We start from the raw sequence: 13996 nt of genomic DNA, 5'->3' as shown, positions 1-13996 counted from the left end.
CCACACTCAAAATATTTCAGACAATCTGTTCTATAATTTCTAACAGGCCTACCTACTATTACCTAGTCCTAGACTACATAAGGTCTAACCGAAGGCGACATACGAGCCAATTATAGACACGAAAGTATAACACGCACTGTGGCATCTCAGGGTAGGGATGGTCAGGAGGAATACTTCAATATAAAAAACCACTGACTTCGGATGCAAGAGGAGAACTTAAACCCTATTTAAAAACATGAGATTTGAATTTATGTGAATTTTATGTTTGGTAATTATTGAGTGCGTTGATAAATGCCTCTCTCTTTAAGAGTAGATTTTACAGTAAATCCTACACTCCTGCTAGACATCTTATCTATTATGAAGTAAATATTTATTGATGACAATAATAGAATAGAATGGACCGATATGTAAGGTAAACAGTTAATATGCGTGGGCCTACTAAAACTGTATCCAAACAACTGAACAAGTAACATTACCTTTGGCTTTGTGTATACTTCTAGCATAGATGAAGTAATATAAATGGTGTTTATTTATTCTATGCTTCTAGTGAGGAGCTGGGGTCTAGTGTTAGAGCGGGACTAATGTCACTCATGTCCCGGGTTAAAGTCTTGCCAATGGTAGCTGTGTAAAAATGTCTCTAGAAATAGCATGCAGTAGTATAAAACAGAGCCGGTTTCGGGCCATAGACATCGTCCTACGACGTAAAGGTTAGACATAAAAAAGTTCAAAAGCCTAGAAAAAAACTAGCTAACAAAGCACACAAACGTACTAATAAAATTAACTTTTTCACGTATTATTAAATTTTTCTCAAAAATAAAATTTTTATTGCAAAAATTTATAACTTTGAAATTATTCTCTTACAAAAATAAAATGTGGGATTTTAAACTGTCTATAACGTGATCTTAAATAAATAAATTCATAGATCTACGTTAAATAGGTTTACATTTGCTGAGGTCCAAGGTGAACGCAAAAAAAGTTTATCTCACTTTGCGCTTTTGTACATTTTTGGGGACATTTTCTAATTTTACAAAATATTCTAGTAGCACAAGAATCATTTGGGACAATCTAAAATAAATATGCATACAAATAGTTGCGAAATCTTATCTATAATAGTGTGGGAATGTCGGTACCACTGTTGGTACTGATAAGGGTTTGCAAACAGCTGATTATACAAAGACAGATGTTGGTATGGAAATTCGCAACCACTCCTTTACGAGTGTATGGGCTGGGGAGTAAGATAAAAGGTTTCAATACTTACTCATTTTAGTGTAACATTTTTTTAACAACATTTACGTTGAAAATCTGTAATGGATCAAATTTCTTGTTGTTATTGAAATGCTCTTCTAAAGTGATTTGGAAGAATTGTGTCGAAGCAAGATTTTACGTTCCTTTTGTGAAATGAAACTTATAAGAGTAGAGTATTGACTTGAAATTACGTCACTAGTCCGGAAAATCGGTATTTACCGGACGAGTAGTCGAGTGCGGATTAGGCTAGGCACTAGCTGATTATATTTGGATAAGAGTGTTTACAAATGAAAATATAACCTCACTTAGAAGTTATGAGTAGTGAGTTAGAGGTCAGAGGCAATATACACAACGGATTTGATAAGTTTTTTTGCTTCAATACCATGAAATGATCTGTTTTCGTTACATGTTTATAACCTGTGAAAATTTATAACTATACATTGTTTACTACGGAAAAAAGATTGTTTACTATGCCAAAGTAATGTATACTATATCTATTTGGATTTTTACCGTTATGTCGGTAAAAATATTTGTTATTGTTTTGTCAACTGTTTCAATTTTCAACAACCAAAACTGTACAACCAAAGTAAATATTAACTTAAAATTGAAGGCATATTAAAAAACAAATGCTATATGAGTTTTGTAATGTTCCCAACTGTAATAAAGAAATATCTAATCTCTGTTTTAATTAAGAAAATAATATTAGGCTATATAGTGTAACGAAAAGTTACATTCAAAACACGAGTGAAAGTGAGTCTTGTTTTACTGTTGAGATGGCATCGAGATTAAAATGCTCTTTCTTTAACCAGTTTTTTTTTTTTTTGTGTGTGTGTAAATATACTACACTGGCAATATGTACCTACATATTCTCGACCATTTAAAGTGCACGATAAATGTTTTACTTCAAACATATGGTCTCGAAGACTTACTCCCTTCTCTTGATATGAAATATACTATTTATTGTTTTCTTAGTTTGTTTAAAGTGGTATGGCGAAAAATATCGTACGTCACTCTTCCAAAATGTGTTTACCGCACTCATATGGTAGGCCTAATCCTATTTACTTCCTCCATGGGCCTAATCAAGGCCGCACTAGATATACATTCATTACAGTACAGTTAGTACGTAAATGAAATCCAATTTCATTAATCAGGTGGCAAACAGCTGTTTCCGGGCTAAATGATTGCGTGTATCTTTAACGCGTGAATTGCTCACGCCAAATTAATTATTGATTTGCAAGTTTTTACAGACAGTTATGCAATTTTAAACTTCTGTATTACTATTTCAACAATATAATAATCATTTTTGTTGCGGTTGCTTGTTTTGGATTTTTGACTCAGCAATTCCGACATAACCCCTATCTTAGTATATCTATACTATTAAAATTGAGGTGGTGTATGTCTGTCTGGGCAGCTGTCACGACTAAAATACTAAACCGATACAGCCAAAATTAACCCAAATATGATCCACATATCTAGGGAATGTCGTAGGGCTATTCACTTCCCTGAGTTCCTCTCAGGCTACGCCCCTTGGATGTTCAAAGTTTTTTAATGAGGATTTTACAGCGAGCACAGAATATAAAGGATTTTAAAAGTAAATATTAATTAATTGGTCTCCATGGAAGCATGGGAAAATTCACTATGTCGACCTATGCGTTGAACATTTAAATGTAAGCAACCGGAACTGTCAAATATTCTCATTTTTCACAATTTTAGACAACTGATCCAAAGAAATTAATAGCTATTTACATTACAAGTGTAGTAAGAGCGTTTTTACATCACGCAGGTGAAAGTTGTGCAACGAGCGAAGCGAGTTGCATAATTTACCTAAGTGATGTAAACACGCTCTTGCGTAACGTGTAACGTACAAGATTTTACCTGACCCGACAATATACAGGAGGTTACGAACAATATTTTTCATTACCCATTTCACTCATCTTATAACAGTAAGGTTCATTTACAAACAAAAGCTAGGTTATGAAAATTCTCCAAAACATAACAATAACAATAAAATTCAAGCACACAGCTGATTTCTAGCGTTAAACGTCGTTGGCTCCATAGAGTTATATTTTTTAAGTTATCCACTCAATGTTATTTAAATGGGTTTCATTACATCACCGAGTGAGTTTTTTGATACTTTACATCACTCGAGAAGTAAGGAAGTTGTATACATCACGCTTAGGATAGGGAAGTTTAACATGGCGGGTTAGGTAAATATATTTTTTATTCCCATTGCGAAGCACGGGTACAGTAGCTAGTTATTTATAAACTTGAAAGAAGTCGAGCCATTAATGCCGTTTTAGTATGTATATGTACATACTTTACTCGCTAATAATTTGAAACTACGCATTAGGTCAAAGTCTGTACGCTTATCAGTGTGGGAAAGTAAGCTGTGTTATCCGTAGGGAATACTGCGTGGTACACTGTTACCATTTATATGTGCGGTTCTAACAAGACTTGATTAATAATTATTATTTTTAACAAGTGATGTTTTAATTTACTTTTTTGTTTGGGGTTTGTGAGTCGCATTTTGCTTGGGAGAAAGTGTTAAGGATACACTTTAAAAACAAGGTAGACCTTCCTTTATCTTGTTAAAATTGTAATCAAATTTGGAATAAAACACCTCCGCCACAGAAAACTAGCAGACTTAAGTCAGCCTAATAAGCTATCCATTTGCCTGATTGGATTTTCACTGAAATATTTCCTAAAACATTACAGAATTTTTTAATATTAATAAAATAACATTAGATTTAATAAGTACTGTACTTAGGTTTGATGAATAATATGTTTGATGAATAAACTGTGTTTAGTGAAATGTTAATTGCTTAGTATGACATATAAAATTAATTGATTTAAAATGTATCCTCACACAAGCAAATCACATCAGGTTAGGACTACTTATTCCTCCTTAAGAATTACATGAGAATTCCAATTTCACAGTCTTTGGGAATATTCTCCGTAAAGGCCCACGAATTGTCGTTACCAAAAATCCAAAATGTAAACTGAAAGACTGTGCACAGTTGTTAGAAATGTTGAACTCCTTGTCAATATTAACGCAACTATCCAGGCACGTTGGAAGTTGAAGTTGCATTGCAAGGATGAAGGAGTTGCCTTCCTAAACCTAGGCGGGCAAATTAAACGAACTGCAACAGTAGTTTCTTTTCATTTTAGTATCTGAATAATATGTAGCCATGGTCAAGTGTGTGCTATGGTGTTCTCAGTAGAGATGCCGTTATCCATTTATGAATTTAATGGTTGTATAGTGTATGGCAAAAATTCTGCTTCCCGGCAGAAATATAAATATTTCCCGTCTGTGAAACAATATATTGTCAATGATGATAATGTTCGGAAAGGATTTTTTTTTAGGTTCATCCACGTTTACACTGAAGTTTGCAGCATATAAAAATTTGTATTAAAACCCGAATAAATCAAGTTTTATGCCGAAAGCATTTCAGTTATCTACATTTCGATGTTACGTTAGTAATCATTTGTGTGTAGTGTAATAAAAAACATGCAACAGATGAGCTGATTTTATTCTCCAAAATATTACGATGATTTAACACAACTTTCATTCAGCATGAAATTACCATGAAACACCCTAACTACCATGGTTGTTAGAACAGAAACTGTACGGATCACATAAACAAATTACGTCACTTTAATACCCCGGTATAATAATAGCTGTAACATCTGTTTTGGACATTTTAGATAGCTTCATTTAAATTTTGATAAACATTCGTTTACTTTCAGGCCAGTTACGTCAACTGTTTATGTTTATGTGCGTGATTTATGCCATTTCTGTGCCATTTGTGATAGAAAATCTTACAAAATTGAGCTAGGAATGCTGAGTCCTATCTCAATTCCTAATGAAACGTATCCACCCCCAAACAGTCCAATTTGGGTCGAGTCGCCGGTGTTTTGTTGGTCAGGTCAGGTGTGTAATTTACTCTAGAGTGCGCATGCGTGATAGCGTGCGTGTTCTACGCGTGATTTGATTCCTCCAAGCCGAGAATCGGGGCAGGAAATTGTTAGGGGAGAATTTTTGGACAGAAGATTGAAGTGTTTGAAAATTGGGGAAAAACTTCTAAAGGGAATTTTATTTGCTAGTTACAGTAGTTTATTTACATTTATGCGAGACAAGATTTTTTTATGCTTGATTTTTTGGTCACAACGTTTCGAAATTTTGATTTGCTGAATAAAGATGGTAAATTCATTTCTTGTTCTTTTAGCGAATTCCCCATACAGGGAATAAGCTATTACCGTAGTTATCATGGTAAGATCTAGACGCGAGAATAATTTACTTTTCCGTTTTAATGTCCTCAGATACCGAAAACACAATACGTTCAAATTTATATGTAGCATGATGACTCGATTACAAATCGGCCAATTTTGATGGAATTTGGTATAAATTTGTTTAAGTCTAAGTTCATTCGAACGAGTTCACAAACCAAGCGTAATCGGACTCTGGTAACGGGGGTTTATGGGATAAAAACTGTTTTCTTCTTTCAGTTTGACCCTCAAAATATAAAATTTTGCAGATGAAGATTATTTCCAAACTATATTGCAAACCCTTAAAAACATAAAACATAGTAGTTATGCTAAAGAGTTTTTTGTGTGTTTATAATTACGGATAAATCTCCCAAAAACTGAAAAAATTCCGAATTTTCATGTTATTCTTATGGGAATAACATAGGATATGAGGGAATAACATCTACGGTTGTAGATTGCTTATTTACTGACGCATTTTGATCAAACTTAGCAAATTTATTTATTTCATACTAAGCTATTAAGATTTCAATTAAAACCCACACTACATTGTCTTGCAGTAGCAGCATGGCTAAGTACTCATAAAACTGAATGTTTTTAATGAATACGTTTGACAATTTCAATGAAATATTATATTGGAAATCCAACAAGGCAATTAATTGGAAATTCGCTTATTATGCAGGTTTGCTGCAGTGGGGGTACTTTTACTCCACCAGTTATCACTGTTCTTCCCTGAAAGTCAAAACGTCAAATACTTTAAAAACAAAATAGTGTGTCCATAAACGCTAAGACGAAAGGACCACGTTTGAATCTTTTTGTAACAAAATTCCTCCTTCCCATTTAAAAATCAATTTTTATCTCGTATAAAATCTTCCCTTTTACCCTGGGACAGAACATGAGGGGTGTCCATGTCCAACCCTTAATTATTTCCATAGTCCCCAGTCCTTTACCATGTATTGTAACGGTTACCTCTCTTATTACACCCCTTTATTACCCCTTTAAGGACTTTTATCGCTTATTATCTTCTCATTACCAAACCCCACCAATGGTTGGGGGTAGTTTTTGAGAGGTGCCTCCGCCCCATTTTTGACTTTGCCCCGAGCTAAACACGGTGGTTAGGCGGGGGTGCTTTTTGGTTATGAATTATTGATGCCCAGACAAAAGGAAGCGGCTCTGAAAATATTTGTGGTTTCGAGTAGTCTTCGTTTTTTTTTTTGGCGGTCGACAAAAATGGGAAGGGTTCCATTTAGGTTCTTTGTGTTGGCTTAAAAAGTCAAGAAATGGTTTGCGTTATTTAAACTCCATAATTTTTATAAATAAAACTTATTGGGGTACTGTACTTTTTTAAATGTTCGTATTAATATTATGTTATTATGTCAAAGCGTTGACTATTCATTGAACAATCCGACATTGATGAAACAAAGTATACAAGAGTCAAGTTGAAGGAACTATGTACTTAATTTCTTAGGACGTCTAGATTTGATAGTTTCATATTTCTCAGTTTACTTTTTTTTATTAACTAATTAATTGCTTATAAAGAACAAAGTTCCACTACGTGGGTTGTTATTCAAGGCTTCTTAGATTGAATCGGCGTTCCAAATCTTCGTCGACGCACTCAAGAAGGCTGTGTCCATTATTGTCATACAAGTTTTTGTCCTAGGCACATGACCGCTTCGCACGAGCCCTTTCTTCTTCGTCGCATCTTTTTCTTCTCTTCTATTACCGATTTTATTGTTTACCGCTCCTTTGTCCTCTGTTATATTATAATTTAATCTGCTTTTTATCCTTCGGTGTTCTTTGGGCCGAGCCATTGTCGCAGGGAAAGGTAAATTGTGTTTAAGCTGTTCAGGAAAATATTTTTTTTTACTCGTTAAAAGAATTCTCATATCCGGGAGTTCGGTAGCCTAGTTTCGTAACAGAAAATTATAACTAAAAAGCTAAATACTCGTAGTTAGATTAAAGTTGTCTCACTATAAATGACTTAAGTTTAACATTTCATTTAAAGTCTAAATAATTAGTCAGCACTTTTTATTAAACAAAGGACTACTTGCCAAATAGTTTGCTAAAATTTACCATCATAATATTATATATTTCATCACTAGGGCCTAAAGTGACTCTTTCAAGTTTTACGATCAAACGAAGCCGAGTTGGGAAAATGAGCGAGGGTTAAAAAGTAACTTTTTGCTCTTGTGGTGAACTATATTTTTCCTACAGTTACCTAACAATGTACATGTTCTCTCACTGATTTTTGAAAGCAAAGTCGCCAATTCGCTCATCAGTGAGACAATGTTAACATTGTCTCACTATAATAACTTTGTCTCACTCACTCCAGATTTGCAACGTGAAGGCACGGAATAGTGAGCGCAATCGATAAATAATTTCGACCGATACGATGGCCACAGTCGAAATTTACAACTGTTTACAACAGCTGAAAAAATTAATTACATTAAATTTTAAAGTACGTACATGACTTTTGGATTTTGGAATGGACAGTTTAGTACTTAGTTCAGGGAATTGCATCGATTGGACCAAGTTACGCTCGTGAACTAAGGTCCAGCGCACACGGTGTGACTGTTTTACAACTACCACTACCGTTGCATGCCAGTTGTGCGCGCAACTGTTTTGTGACCTTGGCAAGCGAATGTATTGATCGGAGTGGGGAGGCGCACACAACGCGACTGCGACTGGTTTTTGTCATCTCACTCAAGTTCGTTTCAGGAACTCAAACCAGTCTGAAACCAGTCACAACCGTGGGCTCGCAGTTAGTTACAGTTGCGTTGCAGTTTGCAGACTTTTCTGGTCTAGTATTCGTGCAGACGTCATTAATTGCACGAGACCACGTGGTGTTTTGGTGGTATTTTGACGGCCTATAGTGTCAATCTCAAAATGAATGATCAAGAACTCAACATGAAGCTCGTTGGAGAAGTGGAGAAGCGTGAAGTCCTGTACAACTACAAACTGCCAGGATATTCAAGGAAAGATCTGACGGAGAAAGCATGGAAAGAGGTGTCAGTTGAATTGGGTTTGCCAGGTAAACAATCATATATATTTAATTTTGCCATAACTGATGTGTTGCCATTTTCAGGTCTCCAGATGCATAAACCAGAAAAAATAGGCCATGCAAAAGGGCCGAAAGTGTTTAACATGTTATAGAAAGGGTTTTTTATAATTTTCACAATTTCTTTACACATTTCTTGTTACACTTAAATACCAGGTATAATTGGATTAAAATTTATAAAAATTATTTATAACAATGGGATTGAAAATGATAACAAAACATTTAATGTTAAATGGCAAGATCAATAACTTTAATCACAAAACTATATGGTACCTACAGTAGTTTTTTTAAATTGTACTTTAAGTCAATATTATTTTATTTTTGCAATGCTACTTTCCACTACTATGGTAAACTTGCATATTTTTAATAAAGGAAATGGTTTGCCAGATAATTCCTCAAAGCAGTTCCTGAAAATTCATCCTGTATCACAAGGTTCAATATTGGTCGGGTTCTGCTAGATTGTTTATATTTTTGTTACCTATATTCTTATAGTCTTGAAGACAAAGTTGTGTAGGATACAAGCTTGCGCTTACTTTACTATTTACTGTTAAAGGATCACAGCATAGTATTGGCGCACATTCAACGCTGCAAATCTTTCTGCTGCCATTCCAAACACACATTCAATTGTTTTCCTTCCTCTGGTCAACCTGTAATTATATCCATTTAACATTGTCGAGGGGTTTTGCTGGAAAAATACCTCATCAAGCTGGTCAGCAGAAATGCATGTTCTCTTACGAAGTAGTATGGCGTCATGGGATGTTTTTATCATCAATGGTAATGGTAAAGGTGGAAGGGTATTATCACCGTGTTTCATACAGAATTTAATCGAAAACTTTTTCAATTCTTGTGACACCGATTGCCTCAATGCAATTTTGAAGGTTTTATAGCAGGTCAAAACTTCAGAAACATGTTTTAATTCATCTGGTGTAGGAGTAGGCACGTAAATGTCCTTTGGGACGTCCCACATAGTTTCTGAAGTTTCCTTTACAATATGTCTAACTGTGCACTCACCTCTGGCAAATATAAGCATTTTGTCACATATGTTTCACCAGTACATTTTGTACCCAAATACCTGGAAGCAATTCAACAATGTAAAATAATGGCTTAACATTAGTTTTGAAGTAAAAGTTCATCACTAAACAAACATTTTATAAACAAACTTTACGGGTTATTTGAATAAAATATCTAAACAGATTAAAGGTAACAATAATTTATAAATAAAAAACTTGTTGAAAACAAAACGTTTTTAAACACACTAAAAAGTAGAAAATAATTTATAAATATGTGGAAAGTATAAATACTTGTAAGATTTAAAACGAAAAACGTATGGTGCATGCAATAGATAATTTTCCTTCACCTATTGAACTAATGTATTATTAACAAATTGCATGCACACAACGTTTTTCGTTTTAAATCTTACAAGTATTTATACTCTCCACATATTTATAAATTATTTTCTACTTTTTAGTGTGTTTAAAACGTTTTGTTTTAGAAACGTTTTTATTTATAAATTATTCTCTACTTTGCAGTTTTTAATGTGTGTGGATGTTAAATCTATTCCAAGCATCTGTATCAGATTAAGACAGAGGCATGTGGGAAATCTAAGGTTTATTTGAGAATGTAAATAACCATTGACATTGGTAACTAACACCTTTATCTGCAATCAGATTGTTTATCTTTATTTTGAAATGTTCCTTTGTATAAAGAATCTCTTGGGAGCATAACCTGTACCTCTTAACCTCTGCTCTTTGAACTGTCAAATTTAAGTATTTACAGCTGACTTAAATTAGGCCTAATTGATATATTTACATTCTTTCAAAATGTAAATATTTAAAATTTGGAAGCCCATGGGGTGTAGCCCAAGGGAAATATGAAAATTAAATGATATAATATTGCATTGTCATCCATTTGTGAGCTATGTTTCAAATTTCAAGTCTCTAGGTCATCGGGAACTTTATTTAAAATTGATATCAAAATTTGTAGGAAAGCGACTAGCAAGCTAATAAAAACAAGCACATGGGGCGGAGCCCAAGGGAAATATGAAAATTAAATGATATAATATTGCATTGTCATCCATTTGTGAGCTATGTTTCAAGTTTAAAGTCTCTAGCTCATCTGGAAGTTAGTAAAATTGATTGCAAAATTTTTACCGGACACAAAAGCGAGCTAATAAAAACGTTTAATAAAACGTAGTTTTTATTAGCAATTATTGAATACTACACACTTCTGTTTATAAGTGTCTTTTCTTGTAGAATTTATTTATCAATAAGTTCTTGCTGAAAGTATTGTTTTCATCTCTTGTTTGATTTTTTTATTTGTGTTTCAGCAAGAGATTGCAAAGAAAAGTGGAGAAATCTACGGACAGTATTCATTAGAAAAATGAAGCCTTCGCCTTGTGGTTCAGGAGGGAGGAAAAAGGCTTACTATTTGGAAGATGCAATGCGGTTTTGTCTGCCATTCATAAAAGTGGTTTCTCCCTCATCAGGAAATTTGCCTACACCCTGCATAACACAGCAGTCAACTGGTGATAATGAAGGTTCTGAAACCCAAGTTGAAGAATATGAATATGATGATGAATCCACAAATGCACCGCAGAATTTTCTATCAATGTCTCCTTCAAATTTATATGATGCACCTCAACAAACTGAAAACCCCCCTGCAAGTTTGTCATCAAAGAGTACTTCCCAAATCCAGAAGAAAAAGAACAAAAGGTCTGCAGCTCTAGCTGATCAATTAGTTGCTGCCTACTTTACAGCCAAAAAGGCTAAATTGCTGTCAAACGCCAATGCAGACACTATCAATCAGAAGATTGATAGACAGCAGGGGATTAAGATGTTCCTGCTCAGCTTGCTACCTGAATTGGATGAATTGAGTGATTCACAAATAAAACTATTTAAACGTCAAGTTTTAAGGGTCATTGATGACATTTCAGCCTTGGACCACCATCAGCAGCCACGGTCGTCATGAGTTAGTTCAACAGTGCCCAAATCCCCATCTATGTCCGGACTCGACTCACATCTCAAATGTAGTTGGTCAAATGCATGGTGCAGATTTTTATGAGGCCTTTTCTCAAAGTCTTGATGTAACTAATATGTAAATACGTTTTCCTCAATTTTATTTGGTTTTTATTTATTAATCATTCCCTTCTACAGTAATTTTTAATGACAGTACAATTTAGTTGTTAAACTTACCTCCGAGTGATCATTATTCTTTCCTATGCAGGAACACATTTCCTCATAGGTGTGTCCATAATTCCATCTTCTCCAGGGAAGGACCAACCAGTCTCGTAATTTCCAAAAAGGAGTCTTTAGACATTTTGTAAAGCCGACTGTGACAGCTATAGCTGCAACATACAAATAGTCTAAAATTCAAATTCTTACTCAAATATATGTAAAGGAGCTATATTTGTAAAGGTAAAGGTAAGTTTTAGCTTTGGTCAGGTATTTTTAAAGCTTGTTATGATTTTTTATTTCGCCAAATCTCAAAAACGATGTATTTAAATACCTTCGCTACTGTAGCAGTAGCAGCAAAAGTATGGCATGATAAAAAAGTAATGTGAATAAATTGAAACTTATCCCTAGTAAGGAAACCCCTGTGTAAAACTGAACATCAGTCCACTAAAATATAACAAAAAAAAACATCAAAAATACTTGTTCCGTTCCAGATCCCAGTTCAGGCTGTTAGGTTACAAAGTAATGTAAAAGTAATGTATTACTTAATTTCTCCCCTTATTCTATATTCACATTTATTCCAAAAAGCCTTGAGAGTGGAAGATTTTGGATAATTAGCCCCACAAGGATGTCTATAGCCTGAGGGAAGGACCATCCCAAATTTGACTCCACCCCCTCCCCCCAAAACATCCTAAAGGCTATTAAGCCAATAGTGTCTCATTAATTGTTACCAACTAGGAAAACTAAAATAGGCTCCCAAAATAGAAGTCATTTACATATTTATGAGCTATTTACATGAAGGCTACCTGTTTGGGGTTTGGGAAGCCCAAATTTAATTGATTATCATTGTTCAAATAATCATAGTAGTTTAAGTAACTGGATCTGTCTATTAAAAAGTGGCTCTATGTATAAAAGAAAATTAGTTGTGAATTATAACTAATTACAAAATACGATATTAAGGAAAATTATCAATATATTAAATTTAAAATAAGAATGGTCCTCTTCATTGTCATGTTAAAGTGAATGGTTATAGAATTACAAGGTTAAAAATGGACAGTTTTCAAACAATTTTTATGCCCAGGGCAGCAAACTATTAAAGAAAATAATAACGATAGAGCTACAACATTTTAGAATAAAGTCACTGGACAAAAAAATTGTTTAAAAAAATATTAAGTGATACGCTACCTCCTCAGGGGGACTGTGCGCTGGGAGTCAGAAGAAAATCTTTAAGGTAAGTATCTAGACAGATATGCACATCAAGGTGTTTGGTATAATATAAATCACAATGCCGCAAACCCGAACTGAAACGGACAACTGAGTCAAAAATGGCAGCCTTTGAAATACTTGTTGAATTTTCGTAAATAATGTATTTTGCACTAAACCACATGGTTTTCCAGATATCCTATATATTAATCGGCAAACATGTTTCTTGAAAACCTTTTTTCTCAGCTCGTATGCATCGCAGGGAAAAACTACAAGGATCATACTAATATTATAAATGTGATAGTTTGTGTGTTTGTTTGTTCGAAGTTCAATTAACTATACTGGTCGGATTGGGTTGAAATTTGGTCTGAGTATAGCTCACATTCCCGATTAACGTATAGGCATATTCTAATCTCAAAAATCCATTCGGGCTCCGCCCCAGTGGCTCTAGAGTTTCCCATGTTAACCTTTTGATTACATATTTAAAAGGAATTAAAGAATTTTGCCAGCTGTTTCAACTTCACAAGTTTGTTCTATGATATTCAATAGCATTAAAAGGTTATAAGGTTTACCAACAGGGTGCAGCACTATTAATTCTTTTTGCATTTATGGCAACAGATAATTTGAACCAAGCAGCAACATAAAGCTGTGAGAACTTTACTTTTTTCAATTTTTTAGGTACAATGGTAGAACATTATGGCTAGGGTAGATCTGCTATACTATAGCATACCGTAAATTATAGTAAACAAAATTTTCTTAAAAATAACCAATTTTCTCCAATTGCAAACGCAAAGCACGAGTATAACTGCAATAAGCATTTTATACTTATACACCTACCCCGACCCGTCTGAAGGGCGGGTACTCTGCTACTACCTTTATAAATAAAAATAGGGCTCATAAATAATCACAAAAACTACTTAAAAATAAAAAATAAATTAACATGGGCCTTATGGTTTGTCATGCTGGGGACAAAATAACAACGAAATAATAAACAGAAAATCAAAACAAAACAAATTAAAGAAATTTTTGTCACATGTTTTATTTACAGCGTGTGGCG

The 13996-nt window shown here is 34.2% G+C and overlaps 1 protein-coding gene across 1 annotated transcript; it reads left to right on the top strand.

The window, feature by feature from the left end:
• The first annotated feature begins 8258 nt into the window (after window positions 1-8258).
• On the top strand, window positions 8259-11533 carry LOC129000327 (uncharacterized). Its single transcript, XM_054427289.1, has 2 exons — window positions 8259-8539; window positions 10893-11533. The coding sequence occupies exons 1-2, from the start codon at window positions 8395-8397 to the stop codon at window positions 11531-11533; spliced, it is 786 nt and encodes a 261-aa protein (XP_054283264.1). The 5' UTR covers window positions 8259-8394.
• Window positions 11534-13996: the final 2463 nt, after the last annotated feature.

Source organism: Macrosteles quadrilineatus, unplaced genomic scaffold (assembly GCF_028750875.1).
Source record: "Macrosteles quadrilineatus isolate MER2022 unplaced genomic scaffold, UCM_ALF_1.0 Scaffold_8__2_contigs__length_117827958, whole genome shotgun sequence".
Lineage (NCBI taxonomy): Eukaryota > Metazoa > Arthropoda > Insecta > Hemiptera > Cicadellidae > Macrosteles > Macrosteles quadrilineatus.
Note: the sequence above shows the minus strand (reverse complement) of the source record. Positions and strands in the feature narration are given on the sequence as shown.

Bases quoted from the DNA above. Each gene is read 5' to 3' on its own strand.
- LOC129000327 (XM_054427289.1), top strand. From the start codon at position 8,395: ATGAATGATCAAGAACTCAACATGAAGCTCGTTGGAGAAGTGGAGAAG. The intron at 8,540-10,892 runs GTAAACAATCAT...TTTGTGTTTCAG, and splicing joins AGTTGAATTGGGTTTGCCAG to CAAGAGATTGCAAAGAAAAG.